At 36.1% G+C, this 22,078-nt stretch overlaps 1 protein-coding gene across 1 annotated transcript; it reads left to right on the forward strand.

Annotated features, from left to right (window-relative positions):
* The first annotated feature begins 636 nt into the window (after positions 1 to 636).
* Usp5 (ubiquitin specific protease 5) lies at positions 637 to 21,424 on the forward strand. The gene is made up of 16 exons (XM_089636875.1): positions 637 to 850; positions 3,199 to 3,324; positions 4,165 to 4,347; positions 4,857 to 4,963; positions 5,461 to 5,626; positions 6,285 to 6,452; positions 7,418 to 7,579; positions 10,120 to 10,223; positions 10,305 to 10,485; positions 12,385 to 12,596; positions 12,759 to 12,881; positions 13,952 to 14,054; positions 14,728 to 14,853; positions 15,042 to 15,192; positions 16,393 to 16,611; positions 21,109 to 21,424. Exons 1-16 carry the CDS (start codon positions 746 to 748, stop codon positions 21,279 to 21,281), a joined length of 2,409 nt encoding a protein of 802 aa, XP_089493001.1. The 5' UTR covers positions 637 to 745; the 3' UTR covers positions 21,282 to 21,424.
* Positions 21,425 to 22,078: the final 654 nt, after the last annotated feature.

The raw sequence follows: 22,078 nt of genomic DNA on the forward strand, positions 1-22,078 counted from the left end.
GAGGTTCACGTGGCAACGTTAGATGTCCCCCTCTGACCCCTCCACCATACGAAAGAAGAAGAATAATAAAAAATATGGATATAAATATTACTCTTATACTATTACTATTACGCTATAAGTTCAAAGCTGTATATATAAATCCATTTTTCCATTCAATCCCATATAGACGTGTCATACCTAAAAAGATTATGTGTTTTAAGTGTGGGGTGGCGACCATATGCGCTCTAATCTGCTAGCCAGGCTATATTTGAAAATTATGCAACCCCCTCTCCTACCTACGGCAGGAGAAGGGGTGAAAACAATTTCCGGAGCGCCGTAATTACGCGGCTGTCATCTGTAGTGACAGATCCCATACAAAGAAATGATATTCGGCGGCAGTTCCCCAATTGATCTGTCCCCCTCTACTGAGGAAGATTACAACGTAGTGTGTCACCTTTACATATAATACGTATATGCCACGCCCAAATTATGCGCGCATAATGTAGCATAATGTGTCTATTGTCCGTAATGGGTGAAAGCCAAGGTTCTTAGAAAATAATATTATTCTTTGGTGAAAGCCAAAAAAAGAAAACAAAACTTCCCATAATATAAAGCATAAACTATAAACATAGTGAACACATCCAAACACTTCTTTATTTTTGTCTGTGGAGAAAAAAAATCGCAAACGCCAGAAAACTGTCATCCTCCGTTAAATTTGTGAATTAGTTTAGATTTATTTATAAATACATCTTTTGAAGTGGTTAAGATGTCGAATATCGACGCGCTTATTCCTCATCTTTCTAAAATTAAAATTCCCTCCCAGCAGGACAGAATCTACAAGGATGAATGTGTTTATTCTTTCGACGACCCGGTGAGTTGCACAAAAATTAACCTTTATTTCTTGTGTTTGCGGCTTTATCGAGTCATATATATTTTTTAAATGCATACTACATTAATGTCTATAAAGTTTTATACTAGTTAATACTAACAGCTGTTTCTACCCTGCAGTTTTTCTAAAACCCCCAGGAAAGTGAAACATCATTGAGCTTACTGCACATCATAAATAAACCACTCACCTGCACATTATGCCTATATATGTATATATTATACACACACGATGATATTATTGTGATAAATGTAATTTATTTTCTGATTATTTCTGCACATTACCCAAATTTATAATTTATAAACTAATTCTCAATAAAATTATTTCCACGAGTTACATTTTTCTACATATGTTAAATGTTCAATCAAATAATTGGATCAACAGAATTATTATTAGCGTGTTTCTTCAAATAATTCAAATTCATTGCACCTTTTATAATTTCAAACAAATTCGCACTTATCAAAAAAATGGTAGACATTACCAAATTTACAGAATAATTACAAAGATATACAGATAATAGAAAATCGAAAAACATGGGAGACCACATGAATATACTCCACAGGAAAGATCTCTTTGCTCTTTCAACCATGAAGTTGTCATTATTTGCAACAACATTATCGCATATTTTATCAGTTGTCTTTGTAAACAAAATACTTATCAGTAATATTGGCAAAAAGTACGCAAGAATTAATAAAAATAATAAATAAACTTTAAAGTCGTTCGATTCTATAGAACACATTTTTAAACAGTTGTCTTGTTGATAATTTTCACCAGCAGAAATTTTGTATTTTTCCATCCACTCCACCACACTTGAGTTCAGATTAAATTCTCCGGGCTCTATATTAAAGAAATTTGTGTCATCATCAATGCTCGAATAGTTTAGATCGAGATTTTTAAAATCTTTCACAATCTTGTAAATATTATCTACAATATTTCTTACTTCAGAAGAACTATTATTTATGTTGATTATACTTGGCGGATGTTTAATTATGTTCAGTAATTCTTCATTTTCTATTGCGTTACTCAGAAATGTTCTTGTAGCAGCATGAATACCCTCTGATTGGTTGCCATTCGCATTCAATTCATATGCGTAACATTTTGTTTTAAAAACTAGTTGGTTTTTCATGCAGTTATCATGAAATGTAAAATTGATGTCTTGTTTTGAAAGATTTTTTATTTGCATCGGATACATTGAAGCTGATGCCAGAATTGCTATCAACCACTGTGCAAAAATACTTAAGAACATCACCTGTTTTTTTGTCATTTTGACCATCATGGTTGCCCCGTTTTTGTGATTAGAAATTAAGTCTTCTTCTTTGTTAAAATTAATGGTTGTTTCGTTTCTATCTTTGTCCATTTCTCTGGATGTTGACTGTTTTGGGGTACCTACTTGACTCCCCTTTAAAGAGGATACCTCATCCTCATTAAGATTGGACTTGTTTTTCGTGAATTCACAAACCTCCTTCCAACAATGTATACTCATTCCCAAATAATTCACAATACTATTCACAAATGGCAAGATTATTGGAGAATATTCAATAAATAAGTCCATAGAAGTACACTCGTCACTGAAAGAAACTTCCGATCTTTTTGCAATATTAAATTTAGATATTGCACTATTGAATGTTTTTGACAAATCATTTCCTTTGTTTAAATACTTCAATATAAAAAGAAAGCCCATTCCAAAGATAAAGATATTTTCGGAAAGGAGATACCATTTAAAACATTTTTCCCGCTCTTTTGACTTCACCAAGATGTTCAGAGTGATAAATAAAATTCCCGCCATAACCAGCGAAATTCCCAAAAACAAATTCGGGCAAAAAAACATTTTTTGACAAATAATATCAACTGCTCTAAGTAAATTAATATTCCATACTGAATGTTCATTCTCAGTTCAATACCCGTGTTTTGTTTCCTTCAGTCATATGGTTCAACAATAGGGGTTACATACAGTTATAATAACGGCAAGATAAAAAAAACCTTTCATTTATGTAAAACATTTATTAGTTAATTTTCTAAACATGTGGGTGCGTAAAAATGTGTTTCTGTAACATAATTTATTCATTGATAAGTCACACGACATTCAAACAGAGAAATTACATAATAATATTATATTGCACAAAACCTTTAAAGAGAATTGCACTCTCTTAAGTTGTTTGACGCTTGGAGTATTAAGATACTTGAGCCAACTTTTCAGATGTGCAGATGAGGGCAAATTAGAGCAGGGGTGGAAGCGTTTCTTAGGGGCAGCCGGGTCTTTTCACGGGTTGTAGCGCCATTGATGAAGATGAATGTGTTTTGTTTGATTTGAAAACATTATTTTCCCATTGCAGGAATTTGAAACTGGGCTGTACATATCTCTGACGAGTTTCCTGAGTTTTGGCCGCCAGTATGTGGAGCAATACCAGCAGCATTCGGGAAACCCAGTTTTTTTGCATATCAAAAGGGAAAAGAAAGCTGTGAGTACTCACTCGAATCATTCCTTAATGTTTATTTATCTTATTTCCGTTTAAAATAAACGCAGTGAAACTCGCTTAAGAAGTTCTCACTTATTCTGTCAGAAGGTCGTTGAGTATTTTCATTGCGATAAAATCCAAATAAATGGAATAATTCTGAATGTACTCGAAAACAAAAAAACTGTTTTGAAAGGTGATGAAATACGCTTTCAAATTTAATTATTAGAAATAAACAGTTTTTAAAATGTCTAACATTTCGTTTTTCGTCTAAACACAGAACTAAAATTACTGATAATGAAAAACACATTTTATTAGACAAATGTATTGTAAACATTATTGTCACCTCATTTTTTTCATTTCATATAAAAATAATTAGTAAATTTTTCTCAAATTGAGGTTTGAACCTTTAGTTTCATAGAGGTGAACATTTTAATGCTTCTGTGGTTAACTTCTAGATTTTAATATAAAGTGTGGTGTTTTCTCTTTCTAAAACCGTTAGATCATATTGCTAACCATGACAGTAAAGGAGACACAATGATTTCTATGTGACTAGATGATCTGTTCCCAAAAGTGAACAAATTAACCTGAGGGGTTAAGAAGTTTAGGTTTTTCGGTCCCTTGGAAGACTGAATTTTAAAAATGGCCCAATTTATTCCGCATATAAGGTTACCCCAGGGACGGGAAAAAAACTTCTTAAGAGGGTTTCCCTGTATAATATATCAGTACTTTCAGCACAGTATTATTGCCCTGCTGCAAAAGGCACCAATTGCGGGTTTACCGGGAAAAGACCCAATAAGTGATATCTGTTTGTAGCCCATTTGTTATTGAACTATTTGCATCCAGATTGCGCCCGAGCAGAAAGGAGATGGGCCCGAGAAGAAGATCACCCGACTGGCCATCGGAGTGGAGGGGGGATTCGACCCCGAATCGGCCAAGCCCAAGTACGAGATAACGGACCACCTCTCTGTGGTTGTGCTGCCGTTGTTCACCACCATTCCGTGGCCCAATGAAAGTCTTCCTGAAGTGGTAAGAGAAATTTACTTGTTTTATGTCCATTTCCGATGTCCGTGTTCCACGGGAGTAGCCAGCTCCTGGTTTTGGGAGAGGGGGGGGGGTTCAAGAAAATTTAACATCCTCAAAAAGTGCATCGAAAAAAAAATCGAAAGACAAACATTACTGGCAACTTAATCAACACAATTAACACATTTACATACACACACGCACTAATATACACCACATATTTTTTTATATATCATTTATCTATGTTCTAACCCCGCCAGGTAAAATGTATGTAATCACCCCAGATGTTTCATAGAGACATTTCATTGCTGACCATAGTAATTATCTATAAAACCTTGTAAACTATTTATACCCATTTCATGTATGCACTGTTCATTTCGAAAATGATACGAAACAATTATAAAAGTAAATACGTCTTTTTTACCAAACAATAATTAGTTATTTTTAACAGTTACTTTTGAGAGATTAATGAATTAATTAAATTTAGCTACAAATGGTTTATTGTATCAATTCAGGTCCAACGCTCAGTCCGAGGTGTCCTGGAAGCGGAGTCCCCGATGCGGCTGGCAGACCTGGAGTCCATGGCCGGCACCTGGGACGGAGAGGAGAGACGGGTTTCCAAGTGAGTATCCAGTTTGGATAGTGGTTCCTTATGGTTTTAATTACATTTTATTTCAGCAGGAATGAATGAATTTAAAAAATATATATATAATTTTTTTTTATATGGGAAATAAAAAATTCTTTCCCACTTTTGCTTTCTTACGCCTTAAAAAATGAAGTTGGATAGAACAGATTAATTATTATTAAGAGCAAATTTAGGAGATATTTCTCACCCGTAGAATCTTTTTGGGAGATATTTCTATCAGCCTGATAGGGTCCTAAAAGTCATGCTATCTCATATTGTATTATGATGAGCTATATGATTTAAAGAGTGTTAAATAGAGAGAACACCATGCTTTGTATTTGACGCTAGTCGATGCTCTCATAAAAGCTTTAATTTAATAAATAGAAGAATAATTGTTATCTAAGTTTTATTTTACAATAACAATGTTAGCTATAGAGGGTTAATTGTATCAACCAGATCTCAGTGTTCTCAAAATATCTCTAATCATATTCCAGACACGCAGCTAACCTTGTGCAGCTGGACAACGGCGTAAAGGTGCCACCCACGGGATGGAAGTGCGCCAAATGTGACCTCACCACCAACCTGTGGGTCAACCTCACCGATGGCTCCATTATGTGCGGACGCAAGTTCTTCGACGGCTCCGGGGGCAACGATCACGCTGTTAGTCCAACCTTTTTTTAAATACGTCTATTTTCATGAATTTCACTTTTGTTTCCGATAATGAATGAGTGCAAATCTTGGAAGCGGAAATTAACCCACTTTCCTACATCTGATCGAGCTGAAACTCGGCATGGCCGCGGTTGGCTGCTGGTGAGCTGATGATGATGAAGAATATGATTAAAAACATGCAATTTTAGTAGGGTTTTTAGATAACCAATATTTCCCTACTGAGAATATACAGGGCCTCTAAGTCTATAATAGCCAGGTAAAATTTCAAACATCCAGATGAGGTAAAAATTGTAAGGCGCAATGACGCCATTCTATTTGTATAAAGAACAGCAACTTTAAATTCAGTAAATTTAAATGATTCACCTCTTCATGGCAAATAAGAACCTAGAAAATGACAATGTATTCTGTCAACTTTTAGCGTCAATCAAGTGCACACATGCGGACATATATGCATTTCTCTGAAATCAGACGATATTACAGTAGTTAATTAAGATGGCACAATAAATATTGCAAAACACAATGATCATGACATTGCGTAAATCTTGCAATCAATATGTAAAAATCTTTTTTTTTCTGTTTCGTCTAAATCTAAAAATCAAGACTATTGTTATGTAAGCATTATTGAAATATATTTGTGCGTGTTTCCCAGGTCCAGCACTACGTGAACACAACATACCCGCTTGCCGTGAAGCTTGGCACCATCACCCCTGAGGGAAAGGCCGATGTATTCTCCTACGAGGAGGACGACATGGTGGAGGACCCCAACCTCGCCAACCATCTTGGCCATTGGGGAATCAATGTCCAGAATATGCAAAAGGTTGTTATCTCTACAGATATTAGTGTTCAATAAGTTCCCAATGGACTGTAATTTACAAGATTGTCTGGAGTAAATTATTTAATTGTGTCGATGGGAATTGCAACAAAGGAAAGAAGAGCCTACCTTGTGATCCAGCTACATGCGGAATCTGCAGTGCCACTTCGTTCACTTTTAATTTTTGGGTGTACACTTTATCATAAGAGACTGATGACACTAATGTTAGTGATCGATAGTTTTCACCAATTGTCGATATGATACCGTGATGCAATACAATATTTTCATTAACAACGACAGAGACAAACTGTTTTTGAGAGCGTAAATGTTGTAATACATGTTCTACGAGTTTTTAAAAAGCTGCAGCTCAATCATTATAACAGCTCGGAAACTTAGTCAAGTTAATGATCTAAAGACTTGACTGATTGAACATAACAGAGCGAAACTCATTTAAGAAGTTTGGTTTTTTCAGCTCCTTGTCCTGTCGACTAGGATATCCTTGTCCTACATACTAAAATCTATAAAAAAAATATTAAGCGATTTTCATCCTTCGCTTGCGCTAAATATTGCTGTAGAAAATACTTTTTATTTTGATGTATGCAACTTCTCTGACAGCTTTGGAATAAATTATCTACAATTTTTCGGCGTGTCATTCTTTTTTTCTTAAGTACGGGACTTCATCACAGTCAACAGGTTGAGGCTGAATTTGAAAAATGGTTCAATTTACACTAAATACGTAAGGTTTTCCCACATAAGTAGTTTTTGACCGTTCCTTTGGAAAACCATGTAAGAGAGTTTCACTGTAAATATTCAACAAATTGAGTACAGACTATTACCGGTAATGTACTTATATCCATCTCTTCTTTCGATCAGTTTACCTTGTAACCTTGGTGGTTAAATCTTGGTGTTACCTGCAATTCTATGTCGAAATAACGGTGTACATATGTATCAGTGAGTTGTTTATTGTTCAGACGGAGAAATCTATGGTGGAGCTAGAGCTGGAGGTGAACCAGCGCGCCTGGGAGTGGGGAGCCCTGCAGGAGTCGTCCAGCTCGCTGCAGCCCACCCACGGGGCGCGTCTCACCGGTCTGCTCAACCTCGGCAACTCCTGCTACCTCAACAGCGTCATGCAGGTATTCCTACTTCATTCTGCCACATAACATAGATACCCAGGGTGGCCACAGACCTGGAAAACCGGGAAAACCGGGAATTATCAGGGAAATGTCAGGGAATTTTAAAATATTCTTAAAATATCAGGGAATTCCAAAAATAAAACGAAATTCGTTATTTACGATTTGTGAAGTCCCAAAGTTGTGTTGTATTACTTTTACTTGCGGCGTGTGTAACAAAAGATATGCCGACAAAGACAAACTAGATAAGTAGGTATTTTTTTATTATTATTTTCGTAAATAGCCCTTGCAACACAATCATGTCGTAAACCACCCGCCTTGGTTTTTACCCTATACTATGTAGGTGCGAAATCTGTAAAGAAAAAGTTAGCAAAGTTACAACAAAGTGTCAAAAGGGTCGGACACCCAGTACGGTCGTAATAAAATTTAAAGATCATCATTATCAACATTTTTACAAATCTTCTTCAAATCCGGGTGGTATTTTAGCTGTAAATTCGTATTAATACCAATTATTTCTTTATTTTCGCGGCCGATTACCGTAGCGGCGGGCCCTTTAAATTCAGATATTCGCAATAAATTCGTAAAAATGCTATATTTTTACGCGTAAATCGAGATTTCGCTGCCGATTTCGGTCGCGGCCTACCCTTTAAATTGAGATATTCGTAAAAATACGATATATTTCCGCGTAAATCGAGATTTCGCGGTAATTTTCCGTCGCAGCCGGCCCATTATTTCAAATATCTGAATTTAAATTCGTAAAAATACGATATATTTCCGCGTTAAACGAGAATTCGCGGCCGTATTCCGTCGCGGCCGGCTCTTAAAATTTCGATTCGAAAAAAATTCGCAAAAGTACGATATATTTCCGTGTAAATCGAGAATGCGCGGCCTATTTCCGTCGCGGCCGACCCTTTAAATTAAGATATTTGATGTAAATTCGCAAAAATATGAAATATTTCTGCGTAAATCGAATTTTATCGGCAGTTTTTCGTCGCGATCAGCCTTTTAAGTTCAGATATTTGAAGTAAATTCGTAAAAATATGTCATATTTCGGCGTGAATCGAAATTTTTCGGCTATTTCCGTAGCGCCGTATTTTCTCGGATATTCGAAGTAAAGTTAGTAAAAATGCGATATATTTCCGCGTAAATTGAAATTTCGCGTCCGATTTCCGTCGCGGCGGGCCCTTTAAAATTCAGATATTCGAAATAAATTCGTAAAAATACGATATATTTACGCGTAAATCGAGATTTCGCGGCCGATTTCCGTCGCAGCGGGCCATTTAAATTCAAATATTCGAAATAAATTCGTAAATATACGATACATTTACGCGTAAATCGAAATTTCGCGGCCGACCCTTTAAATACAGATATTTGGTGTAAACTCGTAAAACTACGACACATATCCGCGTAAAACGTATTTTCTCGGCCCTTCAAACTCGGATATTCGAAATAAATTTGAAAAAATACAACATTCCAGTGTAAATCGATTCAGATTTACAAAATAATAATACTAATTAGGACGATGTATAACCACGTAAAAATACATTTTTCGGCTTTTTACCGCCACGGCTGACTTTTAGATTCAGATTTACGAAATATTATGATTTATTTTCGCAAAAATCAAATTTTTTCGAATTTCACCAACAAATATTCGCGCGCGGACAAAAATAAATTTAGAATTACGAATTAACGATTTTCGAATTAAAAAAATTTTTGTATGAAAAAATTTTTCTGCGGAAATTTTTTTGGCGAAAATTTCGAATTACGCGTTTTTGGGATTATCGGGGTTCTACTGTACTTACTTTTGTTTGGTCTTTTCATTTGTACACAAATTGTCTTCAGGCGAAATATCATAAATTTGTAATAAGTGTATTTTGTTTTGAATAGATCATTGTGGTGCAAGGAAATAATAAATGCTTTAGATGACGGAATTCCCTTTATTTATGTATCTGTAAATCGTGTTTCAAAAATAAAATTTTGAACGATATGTCCTTATACCAAATAAAACATATCAGGGAAAAATATAGAAACTGCCCTGGAAAACCTGGAATTATCAGGGAATTTTGAAATCCTTTTTTTGTGGCCACCCTGATACCCCTACAAGGATGTCATAGTTCCATTGGCTTTGGCACCTGGAATTCTAGCGCGGTATCATAAATAATTTGTACTTTTTTATGTTTCACCTACAATTCTCACCCAAATTTCCTGTTTACAGAATTCTACCACCTTACGTGCATTTATTCCCTTCCATTGAATAGTGGTATTTTTATTGTTATAATTGACTGTTTAAGGTTAAACGCGACTGTCGTTATAATCTACGTGTTCATAGATGGCGTTCATTTAATTATTATAATATCGCCCTTGATTATAACGTACGTTACGTTTAACGTTAACATCATTTGGAAGGGCATTAAATTTATAAAATTTTGGTGCATGGAATTTATAGTTTTTCTTGCCATTTAATTTTGGAATGTTTAGATTTGCAATATTTGTCCTTGTATTTTGGTACATTTTAGTAGTAAGTTTTTCTGCTCTATTTCTAGGTTATCTTCAGAATCCCCAACTTTATCAAACGCTTTGTGGATGAGGCCCCAGAACTATACAGCAAGTTCCCTTCGGATCCTGTCAACGACTTCAACATACAGACGTAAGTTCAAGGCAACTTCCATATTCATATATGACATGGTGCAAGAAGAAATGATTCGAACTGACTTGTTTATGTTACCAGGGCCAAACTTGGAGTAGGACTCATATCTGGCAGATACTCCTTCCCGTCTGATGATGGGTCCCAGAAAGGCATCTCCCCGCAGATGTTCAAGAGTCTGGTGGGAAAGGGCCACCAGGAGTTCAGCACCAAGCGGCAGCAAGATGCCCAGGAGTTTTACTTGCATTTCCTTGAGATTTTAGAGGTAGTTGTTTTATTCATTTTCCATTATTACCTTTCTCTTCTAAAGCCGTTTGCTTTTCAAATAATGTGGGTCATGATGTGTTATGCACCTATGTTTCTTTCAACCAACTGCTAACTTATTCAAACAAAACTGAGATTGATTGCAAACTAGCGACAGTAGTTTTTAAAATGATAGGAGATATCTTCAAACTCATGTACTAACCCTGTGACAAACCACGCTATAAGCGCGCCATATTTTCGTTACTTGGCCTAATTCAGCATATCGCTCGCCATACATTCTCATTGGTAGTGTGTAGTGAGTGATATCCTGAAACAGTCTAAGCCATGATGCATATAGCGTAATGTGTCGCCTACCTTATTATTATTATGAATAAGTATAGCCTCGATTTTGTGCACATGTTTGCACTTGTTTCAAGCTAGGTCTAGTAATTTTGTGTTTCTTTAACACATCTTTTTATTTTCTTTTTTTTTCTTTGTAAAATGTTACTATTCCCAGAGAGAGTTTGTATGCATGTCATTGACGATTATCTTCTTCCTTCCCACATTTCTTGTATCAAGATAGAAAAGACAGAAGATACCAAGGGCGAGGTGTAAAGCTCCCGACTAGCAATCCGAAGGTAGTGGGTTCAAATCCTAGCGTGTGCAAATAAATTTTATTTGAAGAATATGTGATATTTCTCAATTCATGAATTTAAAATAATATACCTGCGGTACATTCCAGAGTAAAAGATACCCTCAGTATCGCCCTGATGTGAGACCACCATTCAGAATTGAAACATTGCTTTAAATGACTTTAGTCGTGTTTGGTGACCAGATCTGAATAGTCAGGTACTCGCCTACCTTCCTCCCCACCATCTTCAGCCTCACAACATACCCCAGTTGAGGATGCCATAGTCTCACTGGCTCCAGACGATTGGGAGCAGTTGGGACATTCACATTAAAAAACAATGAAAGCGTCACGTATGACATCTCTCTGGAACTAGTATATCAATCATGTACCTAAATTATTTTGCATGAAATAGCAATATGTTTGTTGATTGATGTTGTCGCTGAAAATGATTTTTATTTTTTTTCCAAAATTTGATTTTATGTATGAAAATTTTCAGGAAATCCGTGTGGCGCACGGCCAAACTGAACTTTCCTGAAAATATTCATACAAAAAATCGAATTTTCAAATAAAAATAAAAATCATTTTCAGCTACAACAACATCAATCAACAACCATATTGCCATATTATATTAGCACTCTAGAACACGCAAAAGTCACGAGCCGCCACTGATTATATGTAGTATTTAATATGATAAGATATACACGGTGTCCGGAAACTCGTAGTACAAGCGGGAAACTGGAGAATCTACATCACATGGGGAACCCAAAAAAACATAAAGTTTTTTGATTTGAGCATTTTCAAAAAAAAAAAAAAAAACCAAAAAAAAATATTTTTCGGCTATTTTAGAGTTAAAGTTTTTTCTGGTGTTTAGGGTTGAATAACAGATGTTTTAACCCTGCAGAACAGAAATATTTTATGATTACACCGGGTTAAATGAAGGGTGATTTCAAAATAATGCTTCAAATCCGAGTTTCTTCATTTGTTTTACTTTCAAATAGTTTTAATTAGTTGGGTACTTTGATCTTCAGTAATAATTTATAAGAATTTGATTAAAAAAAAAAAAAAAAAAAATCAACTTCAAACTCGATTTACTCGATAACGAAAGCTCAAATAAAAAAAATATATACTACAAAATCGACTCCAAATGTGATGTAGATTCACCAGTTTCCCGCTTGTACTACGAGTTTCCGGACACCCTGTATATTAATATGTAGTATTTAATGACATTATATATTCTATTTAACACATAACCTTCACATTTTAACCTAACCTAACATAATATATCCCCAGCGTAATAGCCGCAATTTGCCCAACCCATCAAACTGCCTGTCGATGCGTGTGGAGGAGCGCCTGGCGTGCGGCGAGACGGGGCAGGTGCGCTACTCGCTGCGCGCCGAGCAGTGCCTGGCGCTACAGGTGCCGCTGGCCGCCGCCGACAACCGACAAGCCGTGGAGGCATACGAGGCGGAGAGGAAGCGCGTCGAGGACATGGGGCAGAGACTGTAAGTACACATCTGCCCTGATAGATACTTGAAGGGTGTCCAAAGCGTAACAAGGCTTATTTCTCCAACAATCATTATTATTTTAATAATCTCTTAACCGTGAGAATCTTACAACATGTTATGTTATTAAGTTAATAATAATAATGGCGTATCTTTTTCTAGTGATCCATCATTATTGGTCCGGCCACATATCCCCTTCAAGGCTTGTATCGAGGCTTTTGCAAAAGAGGAGAAAATCGAGCAGTTCTTCAGCGCAGCCGTCAACAAAAAAGTCACAGGAATTAAGTCAGTACATACTGCTTTATTTACATGCCTAGAGTCCCCCGTGTTGCCCGGGTTTTATGCGGTGTTTTTCGAAATCAAATGAAACCAGTAATTTTCCTCTTTGAATGTCAAGTGTGCAAAATTTTATCGAGAAAGATCTAAATTCTGCTTTGAGGTGGGATAAGGGGCGGGGGGTGGTTTTTCGAAATCTCATCTAGATTGTGACTTTCCTCTTATGTTGAAGGTGTTAATCTCGGAATAAAATTATCATTGAAATAACCATGTTTGATGGCATTATAAGAAGTAAGTTGGAGTATGCTAGGTGTGTGTGGACTCCACACCAAACTAAATACATTCATATATAAATATACTGGAATAAAATCCTCAGGTATGTCTATATGCGGACGCATGGAACTTATCCGTGGTTCATATACCGTATGCAACAACTTGAGGCAATATATAGATTTAGCCTCGAAACTAGATGTGAAAATCTTTACAATACTTAGGACGGGTTGTTTCACAGAATTTGAACAATTCATCGAATTTCCAAGTTAACATTCAATTTCAAATTATGTCAAAAACAACCCGTCCTTAGTATTAATATTATTCATAGCTCTATTGATAGCCCATTCCTCTTTGCACGCTATCGCTAATACGTACCTGAAAACTTCAGCCGTGGTCGTTGCCATGACTTGTTCAAGATACCACACGGCAGAACAGATGTTCTAGCACAGCATAGAATGACGTGAGGAATGGTGCTGTTGAATGAAATTTCTGACGGTATATTTAATTACTCTTTAAATAACCTTAAAACTTTTTTGTGTAACAATCTTCCCAAGTATTAAGAATATCAAAATAAGAAATCTTGTATTGTAGATAATAAAACTACTGTAATATAGAATACTATCGTAAAATAATTAAATAAAACTTTAGATTTTTTTTTAAACTAAGCCAGACCACCCGTCCGCCCGCCACAGACACATTATATGTATATATATATATAAAGATGATTGTCACAATGAATTAGTAATATACTAAAATGGGAAACATAAACTCATTTGTAATATGCAATGTATTTTGTTATTGAACAGGACAACTAGACTAGCCACCTTCCCCGATTACTTGGTGATCCAACTGAAGAAATTCACTCTTCGCTCTGACTGGGTGCCCATCAAACTGGATGTAGAAGTAGAAGTAAGTTATACCAAACCCCAACTATGTTACTTGAAGGATTTTGTCACAAGGTGTGTGGATTCTTTTACGTGTATTTTTATCTATGGTTTCAGTGTGTGAATTGAATTGAATCATTGAAGAATTTACCATTACGTATTGGCCAACCCTGGATTTTTTGGTCGCTGCGGTTGCCAAACCTGCGAACTAACCAACAGTACCTGGAGTTCAAATCTGGGCTAGATTCATTCCTTGCAGGGGGGTATAACTCCGATCGAAAATTTTAACCGAAATATTGTGACGTCATATGATTGCCTAACTATATCCACCAATGAAAATCTATGGAATAACCTTTTTTTCATTGGTGTATAGTATAATAAGTAGGCTCCGAATGAAAATTTTATTGTCTATATATTGGAATATCTATGGTTTCTTAGGTCCAATTTGTTTCATACAAAAAGCCCAAAGTTATCAATCTATAGAAGTTGATTTATAATTCCTTGTACGGCAATCAAGAGCTTTGGACCAGTGACTCGTCAATAACACCACCATTACTTGATATTGGAGACTTCTTTCTTGACGAATTTCGTAATCGGAGTACCTACCTACCGATCCTGCACCCACACGGGCTTTTAGTCGTAGTCATGGTGTGATGGTAGACAAAGCCTCACTTGCATATTTTGTTTTTGATCCTCAGATGCCTTGGGAGATGGACCTGAACGAACTAAGAGGCCTGGGACTGAAGGAAGGAGAAGTTTTGCTTCCGGAAGTAACCACAGAAATTCCTGCACCAAAATACAATGAAAACTTCCTGAAAGAATTGGTGAGTACTGATGAGTAATTCATGGCATAAATTATTCATATTTCGGTCAGACATCTAAAATGTACACTGCACAAACATGTAACTAGTAGATAGGTGTTTGGACCATTGTTGTGTTAAATTACAGTAAGTGTAATCCATCAAACGTGATATTGTGTGCATCTTTAGGTAACACAATAATATAATTTCAGCTGGACATGGGCTTCCCCCCGGAGGCGTGCAAGCGCGCCCTCTTCTTCACCAAGAACAGCGGCCTGGAGCCCGCCACCAATTGGATCATGGAGCACATTGCCGATGCTGATTTCGCCGACACATTTGTACCACCCGGAACAAACAAAGCTCGTAAGTTTTCTATTTTTGGAAAAATAAAAAATCCTCCAACACCAATATTGATAATGTCTATTTTAACATCATTAGGATAGGATTTAGCCCCTCCATCTGTTCTCCAAAGACCCCAGTACCTAACCATTTGTCGCCAGGTCTCTGGGTCACTTCCATTGGTGTTGTCACCTAGCATCTTGTACATATTTTGCATCCAAAGATTGCCAATTATTTTTTTAATTGGGGGACACATTCTTCAGTACACATAGAATCCTTACGAAACCTAGAAAACTATATAAAAATGAGTTTTATCTTCATGACCAGTTTTCTGTCTCTTATACACTAGAATAATTTATTAGTTAAACTTTACAATGCTGACTTCTCCAACACAATCTATCTATCCCATCAGGGCCGGCCCTGAGCCAAATGGTGCCTGGTGCTAGTAAAAATGTCAAGGGCGTTGCATTAGGTGTTAGGTATTATCAGCTCCTTGGTGTTCTGGAAATCGACACCCGGAGCGGACTGCTCCAATTACGCATGCACAGGGCCAGCCCTGTATCCCATCAAGCAGCACAGAATGTTTGCAAACTCGTGAGTTGAGTCAACATTAGAGTACCAACTCGACACACTAAGCAAAAGGACCTATTTCAATGTAATCATACACAAACAAATTATGAAGTAAACTCGCCTACTTAGTTTGGCAAACGAATATAAAAATGATATTGACATTTTTAACGTAACTTATTTGAAGTTTAAAACACAACTCATCAATTTTTTACACATCTAAGGACGGGTTGTTTCAGAGAATTTGAACAATTCATCAAATTTCAACGTTCATTTTCCAGTTCTGTGAAAGATTTTTTCAAGTTCTGTTTTAATTTCAGTTTTGTCAAGCAACTAGCCTATGATGATATATTAACAGAACTTGAATAGGACTTTCACAGAACCCGGAAATGAACGTTGAAATTTGATGAATTGTTCAAATTCTCCAAAACAACCCGTCCTAAATATTATTTCTGTTAATTTTAGATTATCTCTTATTTTTATCAAATTATAAACCATCTTATTATAATTACCGTGATTTATTTTTGGGGTATTATGCCGTGTTGCCCTTCCTCCTTCTTTAGCTAACGTTTCAGACAAATCCGGGAAGATCAGAATAAAAACTTGTACAGCTATGTAAATATTATGACTTAGCTAATTATTATTATATTTCTGCAGAGAGCAGTGTGCCGTCAGCCAACGAGGCAGACATCGAGATGATCACTTCCATGGGCTTCACGCGGCGCCAGGCGGAGAAGGCGCTGAAGCAGACCAACAACAATGTAGAGCGTGCCGCCGACTGCCTCTTCAGTAATGCCGTGGACTTTGAAGAGGAGATGGAGGTGGCAGGGCACAGTGCCGAGCCCAAGGAACCTGAATTCACTGACGGAGATGCTAGTTAGTTATATTTTTAATATTTTGAAGAACCGTCGTTATATTTAATTCGTTCAGTACAAAAAGTAGTGGATGAAAAATATCCAGGGCTTCGAAATCAATTTTGTGATATTCATGCATATCAAACAACATTCGTACTAGACAGAAATTTGTATTTTATGGGCAAAAAAATAATAGTTGTTGCTGCAACTATATGCATCTCTCTCTAACATATGTTCCTGCAATTCCCTCAGCCAACCTCGGGTTCATCAGGTGAGGTATGTTCAGGTGGCCGGATCAGGAGAGATTGGTTTGGGGAAACCCTTTGAACTCTCCAACTGATCTCTCTTGACCCATCGCCTTGCACTGCAGTGGAAAGGATAGATCATATGTCCGTCACTCCTCACACCCTTTTCCTTCCAAAAACTTCCTTTTTTTTAAAAAACCCTCCACACAGCAGCCCCAAAGATGAAATAGGCCCTGGAGGGAAATTATTTTCCTCAGGGCTGTGCAGTCTTAACACACTTTGATCGGGTTATTTTTTCGCCGGCTGACCGCTGAAAACGGGCGAAAATAAAGGTCCCGCGCGAATTTGTGTAATTTGTTTTAAATCGCTATATCTTCTTAAATAATGGAAATATTTCAATAAAATTTTCTACATACTAACTCAGCATACCCAAGCTATAAAATTTCTAGCCGAAAACCAAGTATTATTTCTAATGCAACATAATAAATCGAAAACAAAGTCATTGTTGTGTCATTAGGGCTCAATTTTTTAAGTATAAACTAGGTTTCAATTTAATAAAATTACAAATTATTATATTTTCACCAAGCCCAAATCATTATAAAAACAAAAACAATTGCCACTTCTCTAGTATCGTCAAAGTAACACATTATTACCCATTGAAATACCACGTGTACAATTGCTCCTCGCACGGTACAGCGGACCAAAACCATCGGAACATGCTAATAATATTGGTTATTTTTTCAAATGAAATTTAAAATAATCACTTACGGTAGAATGCTTCTCGTATTGCTCACGTAATATTGTTTATTGTTTTTCACCATACACTATTAGGTTTTAGTTTCTAACCACTTTTATCTAATCAGTTTCAGTTCACGTCTAAAAATTGTTCATCTAATATTTGGATACGGTGTGATACTTAGTGAAACATTCCCCCCTATGAAGAGGGACGTCGCAAAATTGACACATATAACTCGTCAGACCTTTCGTTTTGTGCGCAGAACACACGCGACATTGTCTCTGGGGATATTTCTTTTTACCGCCGGTGACAATTTTTATCGCTTTATGTTTTTTCGTGTCCATTGATAATCTCCCTGGAGGATCTTTTTTCAAGACTTTCCTTTGTAATTGTGAAGTGGATGGTCTCGGTTCCTCAAAATTTGCATCAGTTTCAGAAATCTCGGTCATTATCCAATATTTGGCAACATTAAGTAAAAATTGTTTATAAGTCAGTCTTTTGGTTGCATTCAAGGCCTTGTAAACTTTGTAGGAATTAAACAGAGCACAATTCAATAAATACATCACAGCTCTCTTAGTCCATTTTTTGGTTCTTCTTATTATTGAGTAATACGAAAGATACTGATCTGCACGATCAACTCCTTTCATATATTTGTTATACTCAATAACACTCTGTGGTTTCCAGATTCGTAGTTTCGTCTTCCAATCGATATTGCCGCTTTCAAGTATGATCGAAGAATGTATAGTTGAAATCATTCTGACGTCCCTCTTAGATTTCCAAATTTGCAATAACACATCATTTTTTCGACGGAAAATACTTTGGCCTGGATTGAGTTTTACGTTTTTAAGGCATTCGGGAAAACCTCGATTAATTCGCATTGTTCCGCACGTTCTTATTTTATGTTTCAACAACACTTCACTAGTTTTAACGCTATTATAGTAATTGTCCATATATACATGATGCCACAAATTTAGGTATGGATTAAGCAATGTTTCAACTGTATCTATTAGTCGCTTTCCTTGCCCACAGTATATTTCCAAATTGCAAATATATCCCGTAGGGGCTTCACTAACCATTCGCACGAGAATACCATATCTAATTATTTTTGACGCATTGTATACTTTAAATGCTAGCCTTCCCCGCCACGGTATGATGCTTTCATCTAGAGAAAGCTCCCTTTGAGGCTTGTAAACAGAATTAAATTTTGGGATGAGATATGTCAAAACGGGTCGAATTTTTTCAAGGCGGTCGCTGGAATCGGTAATGTTTTGGTTATTTGAAAAGTGCCAAGATCTCCAAATTTGATTGAAACGATCACGGCTCATTGTTTTTGAAAATATGGGCGTCTCGATACATTGGTCTGAAGACCAATAATCTTGTCTCGTAGTTTTTTGCACTTGACCCATAAGCAGAATCAATCCTAACATTTTTTTCATATCTGGAATGTTTATGGGCTTCCACTTGATGGATTTGTTCGTTTGTTTGAATCTTGATTCATTTTGAGCATGGTAACGATTGCTTTCTTCTACCATCATTTCAAACAAATCATTTCCAATAAATAGTTCTACTACTTGCATAATACTTTTGGAATCAGCTGGTGTTACGCAAACACCAGGATGACCTAAAAATGATTCGATATTTGGCGGATTATCTATTCGAGACCACTCTTCTCCTTCTTGCTCCATATCACTTTCTTCAGAATCACTAAACTGTAATGGCATCACTGACATTCTTCTCCTACAAGGAATTTCTTCACTTCCACTAGATTCTTCACTTTCACTATCGAATTCAGGCAAATAATTACTAGAACAGGCAGATAAATTATCTGCAACGATTTCGTCATCACTTTCGTAATTTTCAGAATCCATTTTGAAAGGTTTGAAAAAGCTAATATAAATATTATCTCCTCAGAACACAACCGTACGACAATTTGCGTTTTAAAAACTGACATGCACTTGTCTTGTAAATATTTATTAGGGTCCGCCTAACTGTGTTTGCCGATACCTGCTTTTGTTAGTCGCGTCAGACACTGTGCGCTCGCTCGCACCTAGGAGTTGAGTGGGTGCGGAACAGAGATAGAGAGATTTGTTTCGGGTTTCATGGTCATAAAAACCCTCATTCCAAGAATTGAATTATTAGAATAACAGAATATGTCATCTAAATTACTTATTTCGTTGATCTTCAAATGAAATACCTATCAAGTGTCAAGTTTTAAATAATATAGGTCATTTTAGTTGAAATATCGATGTACACAAAAGACTCCAAGATAAATATTAAAAAAAGACTTGCATTACAATTTGATAATTATGTACGTATAGTTGGGACCTTTACAAAGAGATTGGTATATAATATTCATATAAAGACATCGGATAATTTCTTCTTTTCTGCCATTGAAATGAGGCGGGCGCAGAAGGTAGAACTACCCTTCCCGACGTTAAGCATCAATCGACCGAACGGGTAGAACTACTCTTCCCGATTAAAGTGTGTTAATATACAAAAAAAAAACCTGTTACCCAATTATCTGTCCCTGTTTGACAGTGTGGAATACCTACATTATTGACAAGAAGATTAGAATTAAAGTGCTTCAGAATGTTTAGCTGGAGTTCTTTCCCCATACAAAAAATATATCATCCGCATAACGTTTCCACACATTTTTAATAATTGCGATTTACATTCAAATATGTTATTTTTTGTACTATCCATCAATATGTCAGCCAATACAGGGCTAGTCCGCTTGGCGCTCCCATCAGTAAACATCTTTTTGCTGATTCACCACCCCATTAAATTAAAAATAATTTGATTTTAAAAAACAAATTAAAAAGATAAGTAAGATCCCTGGGACAGGTCATTAGGTAAATGGGCACAATTAGTAAGTTTGCTATTAAAGATTTATATTTAATTATAGGTATATTAGGAAACAAGTTTATGACTTCAAATGAAATGAGTTTAGAGTTAGATGGGAGCACTTAATCCTTCAAATGATTCACTAATTCCAAGAAATTCTTGTTTGTGTATTTAGGAAAAAACCCAATGGCATTGTTGTTAAACACATTAGTTACAAATTAGGCTAATTTAAAATTAGGGAAATTTCAGCAGGTAATTACTGGTCTAATTAGGGCTATTAGTTTTATGAATTTCCAGGAATCCATATGACCTGGGTATTTTTGGATTTTTAGTGAGTCATTTTACTTGGTCATACAATAAATTGTTTTTTTACAATCTTTCAAAACATTTTTTTCTATTTTGTAGGAGTTTCTTAGTGGGGTCTGATAGTATTGTTTCAAAAACATCATTACTTAAAAAAATCTTCAATTTTGCAGTTTGCAGGCTTGTAATAATTATGCCCGGATCAGAATATAACTGTAAAATTGAAGATGTCAAGCCACAAAGTGTTTGCTTTCTTCGATAATTTAAAGTTCTATCTTGAATTTTGATGTGTTTTTACTGAAAACTTCTAACAATGTTCATGACATTAGGGACTCCCATCAAACCTGACTAAATAACATGGCGCAATATAGTGGTTATTATTTTCTTGCAGAATACAAGCTGATAGCCTTCATCTCTCACATGGGGACCTCCACGCAGGTGGGCCACTATGTGTGCCACATTCTGCACGAGGGCCGCTGGGTCATCTTCAACGACAACAAGGTGGCCTTCTCAGAGAACCCGCCCAAGGACCTGGGCTATCTCTACCTATACGAAAGACTGTGATTGCTAAACCAACTATGAACTACCGTTTAATTGTCAAACAAACCTCCCCCGCTCTCGGGAAAATGAGGAAATTTTTTATTTTTTAAAGCTTTTTGTATTGAAAAAATTATTCATGAAATGAAATAAATAATACAAACTCGCAATCCTTGTGTATTTAATTTGTTAAACTAATAGTTCTGTGAACAGTAGGCCTCATGTCCAAAAAAGTATGTTTCTAATTTTCTCTTGATAAATTAAAACTAAAATTTCCTCTGAACTCCTAAGATTTTTAAGTTTTTTCAAAGAAACGTCATTCCACTGACAATTCTTTTTTCAGGTCGGTAGGTACCATAAAAATGTCAATAATAAGAAAGTCCTAATAAACACTATGATTTCACATTTGAAAAATATTATCTTTACTGAACCATTTAAATGGCCATAATCTTAAAACGAAACATACAGACGAAATGCAAAACGGTCGAGAAAATAGGACTTTGCTACGCTCAGTCAAAATAGGTAGACACCGCAGCTAACTTATAGCATATTTACTTGTAATGTAACATTCGAGGCGAGCTTGTTACATTACAAGTAACGTGTTGCTAGCGCTAAGGAGAGTTGGAGCAGCGCATACGCAAAATTTTCAATCTAAAATGAATAATTATCAACCGACATAATATTACTGAAAATCAAAGCAAATAATAGAATTAAATGTAATACCATGAAAGTATTAATTCATTCGGCTCGAACTTTCGTTTTTCATAAGTCACGTGGTGCGAGCGAATTCAATATCTCTCTTATCTATCCTCTATAAATTATCT

The sequence above is a fragment of the Hesperophylax consimilis genome, chromosome 10, assembly GCF_061612785.1.
Source record: "Hesperophylax consimilis isolate HC1 chromosome 10, BYU_Hcon_1.0, whole genome shotgun sequence".
Classification (NCBI taxonomy): Eukaryota; Metazoa; Arthropoda; class Insecta; order Trichoptera; family Limnephilidae; genus Hesperophylax; species Hesperophylax consimilis.

Bases quoted from the DNA above. Each gene is read 5' to 3' on its own strand.
- Usp5 (XM_089636875.1), top strand. From the start codon at position 746: ATGTCGAATATCGACGCGCTTATTCCTCATCTTTCTAAAATTAAAATT. The intron at 10,224-10,304 runs GTAAGTTCAAGG...TTATGTTACCAG, and splicing joins AACGACTTCAACATACAGAC to GGCCAAACTTGGAGTAGGAC. The intron at 15,193-16,392 runs GTAAGTTTTCTA...ATATTTCTGCAG, and splicing joins ACCCGGAACAAACAAAGCTC to AGAGCAGTGTGCCGTCAGCC.